At 42.5% G+C, this 22338-nt stretch overlaps 2 protein-coding genes across 4 annotated transcripts in view; both read right to left on the bottom strand.

Annotated features, from left to right (window-relative positions):
* Positions 1-989, bottom strand: part of WDR88 (WD repeat domain 88) — a 37833-nt gene extending 36844 nt beyond the window's left edge. The window contains exon 1 of the mRNA XM_049864741.1: positions 678-989. Coding sequence (XP_049720698.1) covers positions 678-989 — 312 coding nt within the window. The remainder of the gene's footprint in view (positions 1-677) is intronic.
* Positions 990-2462: 1473 nt separating this feature from the next.
* The window catches only part of GPATCH1 (G-patch domain containing 1), a 43517-nt gene continuing 23641 nt past the window's right edge, over positions 2463-22338 (bottom strand). Inside the window, exons 12-20 of one of the 3 annotated variants that reach the window (XM_049864219.1) lie at positions 21739-21917; positions 21331-21458; positions 20332-20468; positions 19825-19991; positions 13130-13346; positions 11559-11666; positions 9639-9736; positions 5457-5605; positions 2463-2723 (exon numbers count right to left, since the gene is read on the bottom strand). In XM_049864219.1, coding sequence (XP_049720176.1) covers positions 2693-2723; positions 5457-5605; positions 9639-9736; positions 11559-11666; positions 13130-13346; positions 19825-19991; positions 20332-20468; positions 21331-21458; positions 21739-21917 — 1214 coding nt within the window. In that variant the 3' untranslated portion in view covers positions 2463-2692. Of the gene's footprint in view, positions 2724-4854; positions 5606-9638; positions 9737-11558; positions 11667-13129; positions 13347-19824; positions 19992-20331; positions 20469-21330; positions 21459-21738; positions 21918-22338 lie in introns of those variants that run through there. The other 2 variants (XM_049864220.1, XM_049864218.1) reach the window with 2 other exon arrangements.

Raw genomic sequence — 22338 nt, 5'->3', positions numbered from 1 at the left:
GGTATATGTATATGGGCTCTTCTGGATCTTTCCAATAGGTCTCATCTTTTCTGTCTTAATTATTGCAACTTTGTTTTTTCTCTGCATTCTGAGGGGATTCCATGAGCTGGCCTTCTCATTTTCTGTTGCAGTTCTCTGCTCTGATTTTAAAACCTCCATGGTGGAGTTTTGGTTTGGAAATCCTGTTTTTCCATCCCCAAGAATTCTGTTTGCAAATTATTTCACCTTCCCAGCCGCCAGCCTTTGTTTTATCGAGGCAACCCCCTCTCAAACATCACTGAGAGTACAAAGTAGAGTTAGGTCTGATTTTAACCCTCTATGTTTTCTGTTGCCTGCAGAGCTGTTTCAGGGACCGGAAGGGCTCCCCCACCCACTGGGCTGCATTGTGTCACTATAGGGCAGCTTGGCCGGAGACCTTAAGATTTGGGTCCAGCCCGGTCCCCAGCTTTAGAAGAGAGTCCTCGTTCCCCAGTGGGATCTGTCTCCCCCGGCCACCCCGCTTCTCCTCCCGCTGAACCAGTGACAGCCACTCCAAGTCCCTCTTGCGAGCCTTTGCCCACTAGGTGTGCGTGGGCGGGACCGAGAAGCCAGGCGGGTCCCCCACGGGTCCCCTCGCCCGCACGACCTCCCCACGTGTGGGGAACGGGCCGCTGCCCTCCCCCAGGGGTGGCGCTGACCTTGGAGAGGGGTTCCTGGTCGCCCCAGAACAGCCTCTCGGACACCGGGTGCTTCTCGGGCAGCGGCGAGGTCGTGCCCACCGCCAGCGGGTCCAGGGCGCTGAGCAGCCGCATCTGGCGTGCCTCCGAGATGGGCAGCTTGAAGCGGCCGTAGGCTCTAGCCACGGTGGCCCAGGGCAACGTGCAGGGCCGCTGCGCGCCGGCGGAGACCGAGGGCAGCAGCCACGCGCCGAGGAGGTACGGGGGCGCAGTCTTCCCTGTCCCGCCCGGGACTTTCAGGGAGCTGGGGGAGCCCAACCCCCGGGAGGCCATCTCGGAGCCGGCCCGCCGCTGGCCTGGCTGTGAACGGTGGGGCCGCGCGCCTGCCCCGCGGATCCACGCACGCACTGCCCACCCGGCCACCTGGGCCTGTGATCCCGGGGCTCCTCGCCTGCTGCGTGAAAATGGGCCTCCCGAGGAACACGTTTTAAAAAAAACGGGGGAGGGGAGGGAGGGAATTTGGGCTCTGGGCACAAGAGGAGCGAGGCCGAGCGTTTAACACCCGTGGCCTCATCCTCAAGGCCTTCCTTCCTTTGGGTCTTCCTGCCTCCCTCCCTCTCACAGGGTGATCCTTTGCCTGCAGGCAACGACTATCCAATAGGCAAAGCAAGCACAGTGCTTACCTTGCTTACCAGATCACCTGTAGTGAACAATTTTACATTTCTTCACCACATCAAAGATTCTGCTTCTAGGTATGGCTGGCGTCTCTCTTCCAACCCCACAGCACGTTCCTACAGAATCAAAGCCTCTTTTCAAAATTATAATTCCTGACAGGGACTGATCACCCAGTAAGCAAGGTACACTGGGGCTTACTTATTCCTACTTACTAATCTGTACTGAACAATTTCACGTGAGTTTCATCATTCAAAGATGTGGTGAAACCTACATGAAATTGTTCACTACAGATTAGTAAGTATGCACAAGTAAACCCCTGCTTACCTTCTTTATTGGGTAATCTGCCCCTGGTTGCTGATTAGTGGCTCCTGGCTAATTCACTTTGTGTCCAACAATAGAGAATGGTAAACAAATTATGGAATGACCTTGGAAATAGTTGCAGCTCTTAGAGGCCAATACACAGGATTTTTAAGAACATGAGGAAAATTGTCACAATGCTAACAAAAATAACAGAGGAGAAAACGTTATCTCTAGCAGGGTAACACCCCACAGCTAGAAAAAGAATAAGAGGAATTATTTCAAAATATTAAGGGTTGTCATCTCTGGGTCGTAGAACTAGAAGTGATTTTGTCCTCTCTCTCCTTTTAAAATTGTTCTGATTGATGACGTTACTTTCATAATGCAAAAAACAAACAAACTACTTTTTTAAAAAGTCTCAACAGTGCAGATGAGGCAGCCTCAGAGCAGGGACCCATGTCGCAGAGGAAGGGCCTAGAGCTGGCGTGACCCAGGGCTGGGTGCACATCCTCCCACTCTTAGTCTCTAAAGACGCGTTCATCTCACATGGCATCTACCTGACTGGTGGAGGCCGCCTGCCTGGCTCTGTGCCACCCGTGGGGTTTCTGGCCACTGCCGTCCACCACAAGACAGAGAAGGCTTAGTTGCAAGAAGAGGTGCCCAGAGGGCGAGCAGCTGCCTCCTGCTCATACCCTTGTCCCTAAATACATCCGGACGGTCCTTAACTGGCCCGGCTTTCTTCACAACCCAGCCAGAGAAAAACCTGCACTTTGTAATTTCTTTTTTAAAGTCTTAGGACAGAAAAAAATCAAAAAGAAAATAGAAAAATTCCACTTTAATTAAACTGTACAGTCTGAATTTTTACCCCTGACACTAACTGAAGTTAAAAATATAAATCAATTCCGGCAACTTCCAAGGTAGCCTTTGAAATGTCAAGGTTTTCAAAATTATTTTACAGGGTGAATTTACATATAAATACAATCTGTACAATGAATTAACTGAACAATCGATGATCTTCCATCACGGAGGAGATCTGAATTGGGACAGGCCAGGGTGGAATTAAATTACTGCCTCCTTAGTGGAAGACGTTTCAGCCTGGAAGAGAAAAAAAAGAAGGCACAGGAAAGTCAGATACAAGCTGAAAAAAATGAACAGCTCCACAGAGCTGAGGATTCCAGGCTCCCGCCTGAGTCTCCTGGCATGTTTTCACCCCCATCACACAGGGGACGGCCACACGTCATGAACACACTGTTTAATCTTCTTCGGTTACCCCAAAACACAAAGAGACTCACCCACATGCATTTCAGTTAGGAACCATTTATAAAGGCCAGCTCTAACCCTGGCTTCACTCATCCTCCTCATCCGTCGTATGACCTCGGGGAGGAACTAAAAGCATGGTCAGCCCAGGGCCAAAAGCTCCTGAGTTGTCAGTCTTAAGTCTGTTTCACACATACAAGAATATCCATGGTGGCTCTATTCATAACAGCCCCAACGTGGAAAACCCAGTGTCCACAGGGGTGGAGCAGATGGATGCGCTGGGTATATTCACACAGAGGAGTACTCCAGGACAGTAAGAAGGAACCAGCTACTGCTGCCTGGATGATGCAGAGGCATCTCACAAGCCAGACAAAGAGTTCATACCACAGGACTCCTGAATATAAAGATCAAAAACTGAAAACCAAGATTAAAAAGTGGCAAGAGTAGTCAACAGCAAAACAAGTCAGAAGTGCAATGACCCTTGGGCAGGGGGAGGTGATAACTGGGAGGGGACATGAGGGGGCTTCTGGGACGCCGGTCCATTCCTTGATCTGGGTGCTTATTCCGTGGTGTATTCAGGCAGTGAAAGTGCATGGAGCTGTGAACTCATGACCTATGCACATTTATGTGAGTGTTACGCTGCCATGAGAAGTTTACTTAACTGATGATTCCACTTACGTGAAATTCTAGACTGGGCAAAACTCATTTATAGTGACCAGAAGCAGATCAGTGGTCTCCTCGGGTGGGGCTGAGGCGATAGGCTGTAATTCCAACCACAGCCTGGTTGCAAGGTCACTGAAGAAAAGCCCCAGGGGCCCTTGCCAAGTGTGAGACCCCCACCAGCTGCCAGGGATGAAAGTAAGACCCACTTGAGTCGTGAAATGTAACCCAGCACTGCCATTTCAGGGCCTCTGTGAAGACTGAAATGCTCATCTCCTTTGACCCAGCAATACCACCTTTGTAATTTTGAACTATGAGAATGTATTGTCCATTATAAAAAAATAAATAAAAAAGAACACGGAGGTGGCACTTGTCTTCCAGACAGCAAAATATACTATATGGCTACAGTAGTTAAAACAGGATAGACAAAAAATACAAAAAGGCTAAGGAACCAGAATAGAGAGCCCAGGTAGAGACCCAAATGGGCACAGGGAGGTAGAACACCATCAAGCTACACTTCCCCTGAGACAAAACACTGGGTGTGCTGAGACAGCCAGGCTCCACCTGCTGTCTCCCCTTCATCCTGGGCTCACGCCTGAATTTCCCCTTCCCAGGCCTTGGGTGGGCAAGCGGGGCCATGAAACCTGGCTCTGGCCCATGGATTGTGGGTAGAAGCGGCGACTGTGACCTCCAGGTGGGGCCATAACAGCCTCCAGCACCATCCAACGCGTTTCCCTCCTCTGAAGGCCATGTGCTGACATGGAAGCAAACTGGGATTGTGAGTAACTCCACATTTCATTTCTCTTCATTGTGTTAAGCTACTGGGATTTGAGAATTGTTTTTAATCGCAGCTGGTTTACTCACCCTGACGAATAGAACAGACTATCGATTTGGAAAAAAATAAGTTAAGATCCCTACCTCACTCTGTTCACAAAACAAAAACAAAAAGAATCAAAAAGCTAAGCAAAAAACTATAAAAGCATTAGAACAGTATATATATAACCTTGGGTAGGGAAGGCTTTCTAATGACAAAAATGTAAAACATACCACCAACAAAAAAAAACCCTGATAACTAAAAATGGATAATTGAAACTTCTGTACAACGCATTTACAAATGGTAATAGTGGCAAATGTTTTGTTATATATATTTTACCATAAAAAAAAAAAAACCTGTACAACAAAGACAGTTAAAAGTCCTGTGTTACACTGGGAGAAAGTATTTGTAACACACTAAAAGACATAGGATTAACATGTAGAATTATTTTTTTAATTTTTAAAAGTTAATCTAAAAATCAGTAAAACAATCCAACAGAAAAACAAGAAAAGGACATGAGCAGGCTATTCACAAAAGAGTGCATAGCAAAGGCTAAGAAACACAGGAAAAGATGCTCAACCTCATTAAAAACCAAGCCAAACCAAACCCCTTGCCATTAAGTCGATTCCGACTCACAGTGACCCTACAGGGCAGAGTAGAACTGCCCCATAGGGTTTCTAAGGAGCAGCTGGTGGAGTCCAACTGCCAGCGTTTTGGTTGGTGGCCGAACTCTCAGCTACTCTGCCACCTGGGCTCCTCAACCTCATTAGTAATCAGGGAAATGCAAATTAAAAAGGAATGCCATTTTTTTTACCCACCAGACTGGCAAACAGTTTGTAACAACAAGTGATGTGATAGCAAGGAACTTTCATAATTTTGATGATCGAGAGGTACTTTAAATATCTGTAAGGTCTGAATTTTCACAGTGAGAATACACTCACATATTACTTAAGTAATTAAAAGTTAACAATTTTGTTTAAAAGGCCCAGTTAAAATATAAAGTTGTCATTTCTGACACTTGCCTTTAGACAAATACATCAAGATTTCAACGAGCCATTGAAAGGTTTCTGCAAAACCCCCTGCCTCCCACTGCCCACCTTCTCAGGAGCTCCTGGGGTGACATGTCTGTGGTCCCCTCTTCATCACTCTGGCTGTCACTGCTGTGGGTCCCCTCAGAACTACTACTTTTCTCTGACTTCTTATTCTTTTGTTTGCCTTTGTGTTTATGCTTTCTGTGTTTCTTCTTCTGTAAAGAAAAAAGAAAAAAAAACAGGTGTTTCCCCCCTAATTCAGTGCAACGAAAGACTAACAAGGCATTTGGCTGCCGGAGACATTAAAAAACGAAAAACAAACACCTCCATAGGAGTGAGTGTTAGCCTCACATGGGGTAGACCAGGAACGAGAGAGCTGTGTGCATGAGAGTGTACACACACTGGCAGAGCGACCCTCAGCAGCAGACATAAGAGTGTTAGCCTTACATGGGGTAGACCAGGAACGAGAAAGCTGTATACACCTGAGTGTACACACACTGGCAGAGCAACCCTCAGCGGCAGAAACAACAGAACCAAGCAGCTGTAGGCAGGACCCTGATCTTATGTGCGGTGACTCAGGCCACCCCCAAGAGCATGCTGCCCTTATTTTGTTGGATACCTGAGAAACCACATAGGAGGATGGCAAGCACCCTGGAAAAGCACAAAGAAACTGGCAGGAGGTCACAGAAAAGCAGACGCTCTGGTGAGAAACGATGGAATTTGGTTTTCAAACCTGTCAGCACTATTTTCCTTTCACTACAAGAGAGCTTTAGTCATCCTCCACACTCAAGTCCTCTTCTCTGACAGCCAACAGTGGAGCAGTTTCTACTCTAGTCTACGACTAGCCCAGACGACTTCAGAAATTGAACAATAACATTAATCATATTGAAAGTCTTGCCAGAACCCCAAAGAAGACATGGATGACATCAAGTTAACCGTGCAAGAAACCAGAACATTTTGGTAAGAACTGAGTGTTATAACTGAAGCTTTCTGACCATCCTCTAGTGATTGACAAGCCAGTCTTCACCTGTGGTGGCATTTCTGCTCTAAGCACACACCCCACAATGAAACCCCAGATGTCTTGGGACACAGCCCTCATACGCACAGTAGGGTCAAGGAATGGAAGTGGCTTGGTAGGGAGGAGGTTCTTATGTTGCCTGGGTGTCCTGTGGAGCAGGGGCCCATGCATCTACCCATGGGTCCCCTGAAATTGAACAGAAACACACAGAGGTCAGAGTCCACAACACTCACACTTAGCAGACCCTCAAGGAATCCTTGACATACAACAGGCTCAGTGTCCCTGACGTCTGAAAAGTGAGGTGCACATCAGCCTGGCAAGGAAGCAGCCTTCCAACTCTCCCAACACTCAGAACAGAGAAGCTTTTGTTGACATACACGGGGTGGGGGTGGGGGGGGTGGGGGCTCTTACACTGCAAATGGTATCTAGGGTTTTCCTACCCAGCAAATTCGCCTGCTCTTACAGATCTATTCTAAAGAATCAGAGCACTGACAAAGAATTGGGAACAAGGAAGCTTTCTCTACAGAAGCAGGAAACTGGGAACACCGTAAAAATCCACCAAGAGGGAATAAATGATGAGATAGTGGTGATGCAGCCCTTTGCGAAAATTTTTCTAAGCATCATAGATGACACGCAAAAATGCCCATGAATGCAAAAAGCAGAATTCCAAACATTCTATACCATATACTCCAAATATGGAGCCCTGGTGGCTCAAACAGTTAACTGCTCAGCTGCTAACGGAAATGTTGGCAGTTAGAACCCAGCTAGTGGCTCTGAGGGAGAAAGACCTGCTTCCATAACCACTACAGCCTAGAAAACCCTACAGGGCAGTTCTACTCTGTCACATGGGGTTGCTACTGAGTTGAAAAATCTACTCAAGGAAACCTAACAACAACTATGCTCCAAGTAAGGTAGAAAATGTGTGTAGGTGCAGAGACAAAAGATTGAAAGGAATACCTATGCCAAAATGTTACAGCTGTATTCTCTGGGTTGTATAATTGGGTAATTCATTTGTTATTCAATTAAACTTTTTGAGATAACTGTAGATTCACATGCAGTTGTAAGAAATAATACCGACAGATCTCCTATGTCCTTACCCAGTTTCTCCCAATGGTAACATCTGACCTATTTTCAATTAAGTTTTGTATATGGTGTGAGGTACGAGTCCAACTTCATTTGTTTGTACATGGAAATTCAGTTGTCCCAGCACCATTTGTTGAATAGACTATTCTTTCTGCACTGGGTGGACTTGGCACCTTTGACAAAATTCAATCGGCTATAGGAGTATGGGTTCATTTCTGGACTCAGTTCTACTCTATTGATATATATGCCTATATTCATGCTAAAAACATTGTTGGGGTTTTGATTGAGATTGTATTGAATCTGAAGATCCCTTTGTGTACTACTGACGTTGTAACCATATTATTCTTCCAATTCAGGAACACAGGATTCTTACTATTTATTTAGATCCTCTTTTTTTTCTTTGAGTAATATTTGTAGTTTTCAGTATACAAGTCTTTCACCCCTTGGCTCAATTTATTCCTAGGTATTTTATTTTTTAGATGCTATAAATAAAACAGTTTTCTTAATTTTCCTCATGGATTGTTCATTGTTGGTGTATAGAAACACAGCTGATTTTTTTGTGTTGTATATCCTGCAACTTTATTGAGTTTGTTTATAAGCATTAGTAGCCTTCTTGTGGATTCTTCGAGAGTTTTTTATATACAGGATCAAGTCATTTGTCCATAGTTTTCCTTCTTTCTTTTAAGTGAGAACGCCTTGATTTCTATTTCTTACCTAACTGCTCTGGCTAGAACTTCTAATACAGTGTTGAATAGCAGTTGTGAAACCAGGCATCCTCGTCTTGTTCCTGATCTTAGGGAAAAAAGCTTTCAATCTTTGACCATTGAGTATGACATCTGCTGTGGGTTTTTCATAAAGGCCCTTTATCATGTTGAGGAATTTCCCTTCTATTCCTAGTTTTCTGAGTGTTTTATAGTGAGAGTGTTGGATTTTGTCAAATGCCTTTTCTGCATCAATTTAGATCATCATGTTTCCCCCGCCTCTTTTTCTATTAATGTGGTATATCACAATAATTGATTTTCTTGACCCTTGCATTCCTGAGATAAATCCCACTTAGTCATGCTGTGTAATCCCTTTAATATACTGTTGGATTCAGTTTGCTAGTATTTTGTTGAGGATTTTTACATCTATAATATTTATAATATCAATAAGGGATATTTGTAGTTTTCTTGTGGTGTTTTTGGAATCAGAGTAATGCTAGCCTCAGAGAATGAGTTAGGACATGTGCCCTCATCTTCTATTTTTTTCAAATAATTTGAGTAGGAATGCTGTTAATTCCTCTTTAAGTGTTTGGTAGGATTCATCAGTGAAGCCATTTGGTCCTGGACTTTTCTCTGCCAGGAGGCTTTTAATTACTCTTTACTTGTTATAGGTCTGTTGAGATTTTATACTTCTTCTTGAGTCCCTTTAGGTGATTAGTATGTTTTTAGGAAATTGTCCATTTCATTTAGGTTATCCAATTTGTTGGTATACAGTTGTCTGTAGTTTTCACTTATAATCTTTTTTATTTCTGTAGGGTTGGTAGTAATGGCCCCATTTTCATTTCTAATTTTAGTTATTTACAGCTTCTCTTTTTTGTCAGTCTAATTAAAGGTTTGATAATCTTATTGATCTTTACAAAGAACCACCTTTTGGTTTTGTTGATTCTATTGTTTTTCTATTCTCTATTTCATTTATCTAGCTTTAATCTTTTATTATTTCCTTCCATCTGCTAATCTTGGATTTTTACTCTTCTTTTTCTGGTTCCTCAAGGTGTAAAGTTAGGTAATTAATTTGTCAGTAAATACTGTTTTATTATTTATATGTATATACTCAATCATTACTCTAGGATACTTAAATGGCCTTTTTTCCTATTTCTTTTTTTTCCCCCCTTTTTGTTTCTTATTGTTCACAAATAAAAAAAAAATTTCTTTTAATACAAGTGAACAAATTAAAGTATTCTGCTCTGAAAGAAAATTTCTGAAAAACTGAGAATTTACACTGAATATCAACATTTATTTTAAGGCGGAGAGAGATCTGTGTACACCCCCTCCTGGCTACAAGATACTCCTTCCAGTTGGCAGTCATTCCTGGGGGCTTATCTAGAAGACAGAAGGAAGCACATCAGATCTCATACACCAGTCTTAGGACACCCACAAGTCACCCACCTTCTCTTTCCTTCGTCTGTGCTCTTTCTTAGTTTTGTGTTTTTCTTTGTTCTTTTTATGTTTCTCCTTTTGAGGTATCTCAAGCTTCTGACGAGCATCTGAAACAAAAATGTACTAAACACATGAACTATAATGGAAAAATAAAAGCTAGTTATAAAAAAAAAAAATGAAGTTACTGAATTACAAGTCTAACTTCGAGGCAGAACCCTCCCCTTTGATTTGCTTCTGCCTCACCAGGGAACAAACAGATTAGCATACCACATTGTAGCTCTATACTGAGGGAGTCCCCAGAAACCTCAACAGAAGACTGCTGTGATTCAACCAGCATCATGCTTAACCTCATGCCAGATGAAGTCAGATAAGATAAAGTCAGACCAGGATTCCCACAAGTCTTTTGTAATGTGACATCCTCAGGTAAGCTCAGAGACAGACCAGAGTCTGAAACTCAGCTCTGTTGCCAGCTCTGTGATCTTCAGCACATTGCTTAACCTCTCCAAACCTCAGTTTCCCCATGTGTAAAATGGGAATAATAAGACTCCCATGCCTCTTGGGGATATAGGGAAGATGAGAACGGACAGTGAACACGAATCCCATAGCCCAGAATCTGGCATGTAAATATCAGCTCTTCTCACACCATCTTCTCCTTACAAAGCACATTTTAGCAGAATTTATCTTACAAATAGAAGCACTAAAAAACTAGCATTTATCAAAACGACATAATGTGGGCAATCGTTAAGAATGGTCACACAAGTTGCATGTGCTTAAATTCTCCATCTCCAAATTCGAACCAAAACGTTCTCAAAGGTACCTAATTTCCAGGTAACCAAATCAGCAGAAATTCACCATAACAGGAGCAGTGCGAGTCTTTAAACCAACTTTTTTCACCTGAATATAAGTTTAAGGATGTTTCAGAGACATGGATATTCTCTAAATGTGGTCCACAGGTACACGTAATCTTCTAGTCCTATTACTTGGTCATATTTTCAAAATTTGACCTTCTTAATCTTTTTTTTTAAATGCTAGTTTTTAGAAAACCATTTCTCTCAACTAGCCGTAGACCAAATCAGGTTACTAACTATCACCAGGACACTGAGCACCTTCTAGGAAAGGCATATAGATAATTTTGTTTTCAGGTGCTGGTACACCTATCTTAAACTAGAGACTGAACAACTAAAGCAAATGAGGAATACATTCACTGCAATTTTCAAAACTTCACACTTTTTACTTCTTTAATTTATAACTAAATTAAAATTATAAATGTTTCGACTGGTGTGAATATAATTTTTTAATTTAACCAAATATTTATAGGTGGGCACTATAGGAAACTATAAAATAGGTAACAGAATTATGTATCATTTATGTATCTGGATCATGCTATCAGATGTTTGCTAATCCAGCCTTCAAAGAGATGATAAATGAGTCTAAACATTTTAAAATTAGATGTCAACTTAACATGGCACTAAATAGAAGTGACTGACAGATATTAGCGGAGGGAGGGTGGGCTGTCTTCTGAAAGAACTACAGTTTTATTTTATTTGCTACATCAGCCAGAGTACAAGAGACTTAGACTACTCTTCTTCCTGCAACCCGATCCTCACATGTTTATCTCCTAGATGTTTACTTTCTATAGAAAAAAAAAAAAAATTTCTATAAGTGACAAAATTTATGATGCTTTAGGACCCTACTCTAAACGTTAAAAAAAAAAAAAAAGCTTAAAGGTCTCTGAGTCTGTAAAGCAACAACTACCATTTAGGCATTAAGTGGAGGCAACAGTTTTCAAAATGTGGCTGAAAACGGATAACCCAGAAACAACCACATTTATTTGGCTGGCCTCCTGTTGGATTAGATGGGTGGATGTCCTATCTCAGAGGAGACACTGGTCCTGATGCAAACAGAAGAACCAAGGAGCTCTCGACTCACTGGGGCAGAAGACAGGAGGCAGCCGCGGGCCAAACTCTTCTCTTTCATCTATGTGCATCTTCTGTATCGGGAAAGAAGGTGCAGGTGCCTGGGGTGCCGGCTCGCTAGCTGAAAAACAGCAGACAATTTCATTTATGAAAAACGGCAAATACTAATTTCATTTATTTGCCAAGTATTAATGTGCTTGAGTTTTTAATTAATGTCTATTGCTACCAGATAACGTGTGCTCTTGTTCACTACCAAGCCTGACTAGCTTCCACAAGATGCTTAGACCACAGGAGTGAACATGGTGGGCCCCATCTCTGCCCTCATGGCACACAAGGACACTTACAATTAAGTGCACCAAGGGCTGAAATATAGGGGTGGCAAGAGGGCACACACTCCGGATCACCTGAGACCTCAAGGGTTAAAACATGTCCTGAAACATGAAACAGACCACTTGAGAAGAAAAAAAAAAACTTACAAGCAAACAAACAGGGAGGTAAGTCTATGTCCCATCTCAGAAATCAGGCGAGTTTGACTCAAAATAAATTATCATTCATAACTTCTCAGCAGATTGCTATATTTCCAGTGTAGAAAAAACGTAAAATATAAAAATGGAAAAATATGCATCAAAGCATTAACAGTGGTTATCTCTGGGAAGCACAATTACAAAGGATTTAAGCTTTCTACACATATAAATAAACTTTTTCTTTTGTTAACAGAAGACTAGAAAAGGGCTGACACACACGATCACTTAAGAATAATATTTTATGATCCTATATATTTGTTTATAGGTGGTTCAAGACCCTCAAAAATTATACACAATCCACTGCAGACTGACAGAAGCAGGCAGGACACACTGCGATATGGGAAATTTTGCCCACCCGCCCGAGCATCTGAAGTCTCCCCACCACCTCAAGCTCCAGACGGCCTCCTCTCCTGAGCCCGAAACTCCTGACTGGGGCAAAGAGAACCCGTAGTACTAGCTTCATCTAGGAACCACTGCGTGTTAGACTCACAGTAATGAGAATGACAGCCTCCTTTCCTGAGCCCGAAACTCCTGACTGGGGCAAAGAGAACCCGTAGTACTAGCTCCGTCTAGGAACCACTGTGTGTCAGACTCACGGCAATGAGAACAGACACCATTTACCAACGGCCACTTCCCCCTGATGGCTGTTACAGAGTACACACTTGGCCCTGCTGAGAGGAAAGCAGCAAGAGCCCTGCACATTTCATGACCAAATGTTTCCTAATAATCCTGGCAGCTGATAATCAACCAGGTAAAAAAAAAATACTCTTTTTGAAAGTTTTACTACTACTTTATTAGTATGTGCTACTACAACTTGCCCTTCTCACTAGGGGAAGTAGTAGAATCGGTATTATCAAACACAGCTATCTTAAAAATATACCAAAGATTTATAGCAGACAGAAAAAAAGAACTCTGTTCCCCCAATTAAATCTATAAAAAGATTAAACATCATCAGTTGCTAATTTTCCTGGTTTAAGATTCCAGGCTAAACAAAGAGGCAACTTTTCTAAAGACGTCATCCTTTTCTCCTCTAGATCCCAAGTCTGAACTACTGACATACTGTGTGCCACTGGTGACGTTTCTGCCAAATCGGTCTCTTCGGAATGCTTGAAGTCAGCCTCCCCGACACCCGCCTGATCCTCCTCACTGTCGCCCTGCTCGTCCTCGGAAGATGAGGACTTCTCATCTGAGGAGCTGGCAAAGATGGCCTTGAACAAGTCCATGGATGGGCGGCTACCTTCTACCTCGGTCTGTGAATCTGCACCCTTGGTCACCATCTGTATTAACAGTGAGATAAGAGTCAGGAACAAAGTAGCAAGAGTCAAAGGAGCTAAACATTCGAGAATACACACACACACACACACACACGTATTTACGTTAAAGGCCCACGTACATGGGTATTCATACCCATATACTGCCTAACTAAGGAAGGATCTAACTAACAGTGATCTAAACACCGGATGTTTTGTGGTGTTTCTGAGTCAACAACAATGGTATGTACCAGTTGGTAGAAGCAGCTGGAGCACCCAGTAGAAAGAACTCTCATGGAGATTAGTCATTAATCGGAATTGCGCAGGGCCTTGAAAAATGTATTAGGGACTAGTGCAGTGCCTCTGCCCTATATTCATGAGAGAATAAGACTCTCAAAAACACAGATTTTCCCTGGACACTTTGTTTACACAGAGCTAAAACCATTCCCAAAGCCCACTCTTCAGACAAAGATTGGACTGCACTATAAAACAAAATAATACTCGTGAAGAGCATGCTTCTTAGTTCAAGCTGACACAGGAGGCCAAATGGGTGGCTCCTGTCCAGAGGCAGGATGAGAAGGCAGGAAGGGACAGGAGCTGGATGGATGGACACAGAAAAACCGGAGTGGAAAGGGGGAGAGTGCTGTCACGTTATAGGGTTTGCAACTAGTGTCACATAACAATGTGTGCACAAATTTGTGTATTATGAGAAATTAACTTGAGCTGTAAACCTTCACCTAGAGTATAATAAAAAAACAAAACAATACACAAATTTCATTTTTGACCACTGCCAGCATTATTATGTACTCTGCTATAATCCTCTGTAAATACAGTCAAAATCTACCCAAGCCTTCAGAAATCTAATACTAAAGTAATGAAGATAGTCTTTAAAAAAAAAAAAAAAAAAAAACTAGTTGCTGTCCTGTCAATTTTGACTCATGAAAACCCCACGTGTTTCAGAGAAGAACTGCACTCCATAGGGTTGTCTATGGCTGTGACCTTTTGGAAGCAGATTGCCAGGCCTTTCTTCCAGAAGATAGTCTACCCATGGGAAAATGTGGAAGAGAAACTGTGGGTCCTCTCTAGAATGGAGAGGGAGGCATAAACACATGAATAAAATCATCAAGGAACTTCCCTTTGGAATTACACATCACCCTTTCTAAAAAGGAGCCCTGGTGCCACAGTGGTTAGGAGCTCAGCTGCTAACCAGAAGGTCAGCAGTTCAAACCCACCAGCCACTCCTTGGAAATTCTATGGGGCAGTTCCACTCTGTCCTATAGGGTGACTATGAGTCAGAATATACTCGATAGCAACAGGTTTTCTTCCTAAACCAAGCCCATGTTATGGACATTCAGACTAACAAAAAAAAATAGGCAGTAACTTTGTATAAACTCAAGTTAATAGATATGAAGTAAAGGTATGAGAAAGACATAGCCCAGCCTCAAACAGCTTATCATAACTGGATGGGACCCTGAGGTAATCTAACAGCAGCGATGTGAGAAAGCCCCAGAGCCAGCCAACAGAAGTCACCTCAGTCCTTCCATTTTACCCCTGCAGAACCCCAGGCCAGAGAAGGCAAGAGGCTCTGACAGGGATCACAACTAGAGGGCCCCAGACGGAGCAGGAGAAAACTATAAAACAAAATTCAAAATCAGAAAAAAAGACCAGACTTACTGGTCTGACAGACTGGTAGAACCCCAAGACTATGGTTCCCAGACACCGTGCTATCCCAGAACTGAAACCACTCCTGAAGTCCGCCTTTTGGCCAAAGATTAGACAGGACTATAAAACAAACAATAACACACGTGAGAAAAGTGCTTCTTAGTTCAATCAAGTATAGGACACCAAATGGACAACATCTGCCCCAAAGCAAAGACGAGCAGGCAGGAAGGGACAGGAAAGCTGGACAAATAGACACAGGGAACCCAGGTGGAAAGGGGGAGAGTGCTGACACATTGCGGGGATTGCAACTAATATCACAAAACAATTTGTGTATGCATTTTTTAATGAGAAACTAATTTGCACTGTAAACTTTCACCTAAAGCATAGCAAAATTAAAAAAAAAAAAAAAAAAAGACACACTCCTGGTTCACACCAAAGGGGGAAGGCCTGGATTCTATAACCCAGTTCCCCTCACTCTTGGTCAGTAGTCCTTCCCTTACAACACACCACCTCGAATTTCTGGAGCAGGGTGACAAATATCCACATGAGGAAAACCAATACAAGATAGTAAAGTTTGTAGTTTTAAAGTAAACTCTATTCATACGGAAAAAAAAAAATTAAAGAGGAAAAAGTGATTAAAAAAAAAAAAAAAAGTCAGGGATGTGCCCAGATCCTGTTTTCTAAATACCATTCCCTTCTAAAAGGAACCAGGTTGCCTTGGATAAAGGGCTGATTCCAGAGCTGGAGCTGGGAAAGAAAAAGATGAGCCTAGAACATCTTACTGTGCCCAGAATGCAAGAAAGTGCTCAAAGGATAAGAGGGACATGTCGAAAGAAGACAGAAGTCTACTTGAAGAAGCTCCAACTAGTCGAACCTGAGACCATTTGAGTATTAAAATAAATAATGATAGTAGTGGATTATAGCCCTTTCAATAAACTAGGAAACCCTGAGTCCACAGTGATAATAAACAAATAAATAATTTGATAAGGAACAGAGTATTTACATATTTCAAAGTTCCTAAATACTTATTAAATGTAATTAATAATAAGTTAACACAAGTACAGTCGTCCCTCTACCGGTGGGCGATTGGTTACAGGAGTCCTGCGGATACCAAGATCCGCGGATGCTCAAGTCCCTTATATAAAATGGCATAGTATTTTTCTTTTACATAGCACAGGAATGAACAGTGCTTTGAAGTGGAATAGTGATGGTGGACCAGGTTAGGGCAGACGAGGCACCGGATCACAGCAGGCACTTTCAAGGACAGCTGCATCCGGACCTCCCACACCAGACCACCCTCCGAGCCAGGGGTCCTCAGCTAGGAGGCCCTGGGTGACACTGGATTCCACATGCATACGGTGCAGAGTGCTAGGTCCTGGGCCTGCAAGCTTTGTTCTCGCCTTCCTGACCGAGACCTCTATTGCTGACATGCTCTCCAGATCCTCGGTCAGACTCAGAAGCCCCCAAACTAAGTTTGAGACCCCATTCCTCCTATCCCCACTTGTCCACTTTGTGTCAGGGTGCAGCTGCCTCCGTTCCCCTGTGAGCTTCGTCCTTCACAGCCACATACCAGCCCTTAAGCTGAACCACATCTTGAACCCTGTCCTGACTTTCACTGCCCTCTGCGCTGCCCCAGGTCCTTGAGCTCTTTCTTTCTCTTCCCTCCCCCCTTCCCCCAATATTTTAAATCTGCAGTTGGTTGAACCTGCAGATATGGAGGAAAAAGAGTAACTTTATAGTGGAAAACCCTGGCAAACGCCACCTTAATCAAGTGAGCAAAGTGAATTTCATCAGAAATTAGACCCACTGACATCAGGTGCCACCGGAAAAGTTACAATGAGAAGAATACAGCATCCCTTCTCAGGCATTCCTGCCAAAGATTCATGAGCTGAATCAAATCATGAGGAAGCTTCAGAGAAGCCCCAGCTGAGGGGCTTACTACAGACTGACTGGTCAGTAATCTTCCAAATCACCATTCATGACAATCAGAGAAAAACTGAGGAGCTGTTCCAAACCGAAGGGCAGAGACTGAGAGAGAAGTGACAGCTAAATGCGACAAGTTATGATAAACTGCATCCTTCTGCTATAAAGCACATTACTAGGAGGACTGGTAGAACTTAAATGGGGTCTGAGGATTACACTGTAGTAATGTGTCGATTTGGGTGGTTGTACTGTGGTTATGTAGGAGAATGTCCTTCTTTGAAGGAAACACAGACTTAAGTATTAGAGAGTGATGGGGCATCTGGTTGGCAACTTACTCTCAAGTGGCTCAGGAAAAAATTCTCTGTACTGTATTTAATTTTTGAGATTGCTTCAAAATTAGAAATATATATACACATACATACATAAAAAAAGTCAGGAGAGAGGGACTGACAATGAAACTCAGAAATCATGGCAAGAATTCCCAAGAGAAGTCATGAATCTGATGTCTTCATGGTAAACAACAGATACCAGTGTCACATGAGGGGACAGTAAAGTGACAGCTGGCTAATATCCATGTTCAAAGACATTTCTGTCTTTTGATGAGGTCTATAACCCTAAATGTACAGGCACAGTTACCATAACTATCTGAGATATTCAACTCTTATTAGATAGCTACAGGAGCTAATCTTCCCCGCCCCCCCCACCCAGTAGAAGCTGTACTGGAATTAAATAACAACACACACCAAACACACAAGGTCTGTATTTCCCAAGCTCTCCACCCTCCACCCAAATTCTGCCAAAAAGTGTGCACACTCATAATGGTGCTAACTCTGAGAGTTTTCAAGAAAGAAATAATCCAGACAGGGGAAGAGACTTTCCCAAGGTCACATGGCCTAATAAGTAAAAAAGCAAGAATCAAGACTTTTTCCAGACAAAAATATCCAAATACTCTAGAGGAATCCTGGCGGTCATGGTCCCCAAACCTTCTGTTGGCCCAGGACAGGAACCATTCCCGAAGACAACTCATCAGACATGGAAGGGACTGGACAATAGGTAGGAGAGAGATGCTGATGAAGAGTGAGCTACTTGTATCAGGTGGACACTTGAGACTGTGTTGGCATCTCCTGTCTGGAGGGGAGATGGGAGGGTAGAGAAGGTTAGAAACAGGCAAAATTGTCACGAAAGGAGAGACTGGAAGGGCTGACTCATTGGGGGAGAGTAAGTGGGAGTATGGAGTAAGGTGTACATAAGCTTATATGTGACAGACTGACTTGATTCGTAAACGTTCACTTAAAGCTCAATAAAAATTATTAAAAAAAAAAATATCCAAATACTATTCAGCAAAATTTTTGAGAAATCCAGAAGGCTTTCTAATCTAATGGCCACATTCACAGAGCCAGGATCCTTGAATGAAGTTTCTACACCCTTAAAAAATAACAGTAAAATCCAAAGGAGAGGTTCCAGTTGGGTGATGGCAACAATTTCCAGGCAAGTGCCTAAAATTCTGAGGAGGGGAGCCCTTCTCTCTGACCGCAGAAGCTGTGGTTCCAGGAATTTGGAGTGACTCTCACTGCTTTTTTATTTTTTACGCCCTCCTGCCATTTACCCCAGACAGAGATAAAGTTACAGGAAATACAAGGCAGAGCAGGGAAACTAAAGCCCCGGCTTTCCAGCCAGAGGAACAAAGAGGGGAGCCCAGAGAATCAAAGTATTAGGAAGGTCATGAAGAGGAGGAGCTCAAAGGAGTGATCCCATAAAGTGGTTAGGATCTTCCGGTTCACCGTCAAACTGTGCATGCAAGGGTCTAACCTTACACAGTAAACCAAAGGCCTGATAACAGAATTATGGGATTAACCGCCATCCAGGTCCCATACTGGTCACTGGGTGATGTACACTCAGGAAAGATCTGAATAGTACTATAAAGGCTCTGAAACAGAAATGACAGTAGAATCACAGAGGACGGGTAGAAACTTGCAGCATAAACCTCACTTGATCGATTGTCTGCTAAAACAAAACAAGATCAACATTCTCCTTAGAATTTAAAGAAGACTCAAAGTCTCATAATATTCAAAATGCTTAGAATACAATCCAAAATTACTTGGTATATGAACAACGAAGAAAATCTGGGAAGGGAAAAGACAGCAGATGCCAGCCCTAAATGACAAAAATATTAGAATTACCAGGCAAAGACTTTAAAGCAGCTATTACAACTATGTTCCAAGAATAAGGGGAAATGAATGAAAAGATTTAAAAAAAAAAAGTTTCAGCAAAGAAATAAAAGATACAAAGAAGAATCAAATAGAAATTTTAGAAATGAAAAATATAATAACTGAAATCAATTCATTAGATGGGTTCAATAGCAGAATAGAGGCGATAGAGCCAAGAGTCAGTGTACTTGAAGACAGATCAATAGAAATTTTCCAGTTTGAACAACAGAGAGAAGAGATTGGAAAGAAATGAACAGAGGCTCAGGGACCCTGGGACAGTGTCAAAAGGTCAAACGTGTGTCATCATAGTCCCAGGAGAGGAGGCTCTGGTACAGTGTGTGTTTCAAGGGAGAAAGTTCATGACCTCTGCTTACACAATTAAAGCTATGATTGAAAGTTGTGGACTACACAGCAGACTACAGCCCACAGGCCAAACACAATGCACTGTCTGTTTTTGTAAGTAAAGTCTTATTGGGACACAGCTACACTCAGTCATTTACATTTTGTCCATTGTTGCTTTCACACTCAACAGCAGAGTTGCATAGTTGTAACAAAGACTATACGGCCAATAAAGCCTAAAATATTTACTATCTGGCCTTTCCCAGAAAAAGTTTGAAGACCCCTGTTACTGAGTAATGAAAAGGAGGTGTCATCATAAAGAAAGACAAAGGCCACAGTCAGCCAGGCAAAGCGACCCTGGAAGCCCCAGATACCTTATTCGAGAATGATTCCGTTACATGCTCCTCCTCTTTATTCACTAATGGACTGGGCTCCTGTTTAGGTGTACCAACTTTTGATCTAGTCAAACTTAAAAATTCACTAATGGAATCTTCCTTCTTTTCTTGTTTAGATGTATCCCATCTAGAAGGTTTTCTTGATTCTGAAAGGTAGGAGGATACAGACATAAAATCGGAATTAGCAAACAAAAACGTACAGCACATCTCTTTAATTCACTCAAGAACATCAGCATCCTACTGTGGGCCAGGCACTGTGCGAAGTGTTGGGGACGTGGCAAGGCTGACACAGCCCCAACCTCAAATAGTGTACATATGGGCCATTACAACATGAGCTATTTTATGAACATGAGCAGTTCTCTAAATGGATAGAGAGTTCACACAATCCGTATACTTAGGACTAGACAATGCTTTACTTCTGTCTTCCCAGTAGGGTAAGGGCTGAGGCCCTGGCCAACATGTAGACCCAAAGAAGCCCCTACTCACTGTCAGGACCTCGGTGCTGTTGTACTTTTTCACTTGATGCTTGAGTTGCAGGCAAGGAAGCTGTCTCTGGGAGTGTCAGAAAGTTGAAAACTGAGTATTTGTCACGTTTCACTCTTGGTAATCCAACTATAGTTGAACTGGGGGTTGAAAAAAAGATATTTTAACAACAGTTACCAGGATATAATCCACCTCCTGTCAAGCTTTCCATCTCAAGTTTCTCACCAGCTCTTCTCCTTGGCTTAAAAGGTCCCCTAACCCAGGGGCCCTGGTGGCACAGTGGTTAAGAGCTTGGCTTAAGAGCTCGGCTGCTAACCAAAAGGCTGGCAGTTCAAATTCACCAGCTGCTCCTTAGAAACCCTATGCGGCAGTTCTACTCTGTCCTATGGGGTCACTATGAGTCAGAATCAACTCAATGGCAATGGGTTTGGCTTTTTTTTTTTTAAAGATGTTTTTGCTTCTCAAAGCTGTTAAGAATTTAGAATGGTTGACTTTAGGACCCATGAGTTTTTCCTTATTACAGTAAGGCTAGAATTTTACTTTGAAAATTGATTTTCAATTAAGAAAAAAAGTTACATTGCTAAAAATATATCTATATTTTCTGACAAAATCTATGATTCAACGACATGTGCTTTTTGCAGTGTTTATTCCCAAATAAGAACGTGTTGAACTTTTATAAAGAGAATTAGAAAGCTTAAGTAACATATTAAATGTAAGCTGTATGAACAGTATTTAAAAGATGGCAAATTACACAGGTATTGCTTTTGTAACTTGACATATCTGAGTTTCAAATCTTCAATATGTTATCTGGAGGGTTGGGTTTTTTTGTTTTGTTTTGTTTAGTAGCAAATGAATAGAAGTTAATCTGCAAAATTTTCAACTCCAAGGATTGATAAATTCTTCTACAAGAATGGAATTTATATGAGTATGTAAGGGGGAAAGTTAGTTTTAATATGAGAGAATAAGCTTTGTACTGGTGCAAAGGCAGGTTATCCAACTTACTCTGGATAAGGGTCAGGGACATTAAACCTCTTACACAGAAGCTTGTCAGGGTGCCACTCAAACGTGTCTCGGGTAAGCTTCCCAAACATCTTCATCTTCACAGCCGACTGCTTGTCGTTGACATCATTCTGGGAAAACACATTCATTCTGTTTCATTAACGGTCACTCAACTGACTTCACTGCTCTTCCACTTAAAACTCTCAAGTGATCTTCTAAAATTACAAAACAGCTCATGCTGTAACATTTTTGGTAATGTACTTGGTAGATGCTTGAATCTAAATTATAAAATCATTTCTTAGTCTACTACGCCAGGTATATTTTGATAGTTTCACGGAGAGGTTTAAAATATTTGGCTATACAGTGTTTTAATTTTAAAATTCACCAGATAGGGACAGGATGGTGGCAGACCTCTTGGTCTCGAGGGACTTCAACTTGATCTGAATCATCTTCCTCCTTGGCATGAGTGAACCTGGAGGACAAGGTTGAATGGGAAGACACATACAGCTGGGATGCTCGAGCAAACTCATCCCGCTCACGGCCTCGCTCCCACTCGGTCATACTGGGATCCAGACATCTTTCCAGAGCGTCTATGGTACAGAGAACAGGAAACTGTTTCACTTCTAGGAAAAGCAAGGGGCTCAAAGGAGAACATCTGGCGGGTACAACTCTAACCCTGTGTATTTCACCCCAGGAAACACAAATCCTACCTTTGAATGCCGACCAGTGTTGACTTTAAGGGCACCTTGGGGGTGGGCTGGGGGTGGGGTCCTTGGCAGGTAACATTGCTCTCTCCCTTAAAATGGTGCCCTTATTTAATTGTCCACAACATATAACAGAGAAAATCCTTTTGGGGACTAATACTTGGTTAAATCCCCTGAAGTGAGCAACATGTCACCACTCGCAGCTATATTCTCATGCTTTGGAAGAAAAACTCCTTCCCTCTTTCTTTTAATTTAACAAATAAACAGTAGGGCTGTTTCTCAGCAGGGAGTGAAAGGCACAGTAACT

The sequence above is a fragment of the Elephas maximus genome, chromosome 21 (assembly GCF_024166365.1).
Source record: "Elephas maximus indicus isolate mEleMax1 chromosome 21, mEleMax1 primary haplotype, whole genome shotgun sequence".
In the NCBI taxonomy this organism is placed as follows: Eukaryota; Metazoa; Chordata; class Mammalia; order Proboscidea; family Elephantidae; genus Elephas; species Elephas maximus.
This window is presented reverse-complemented; position numbering and strand designations above follow the sequence as displayed.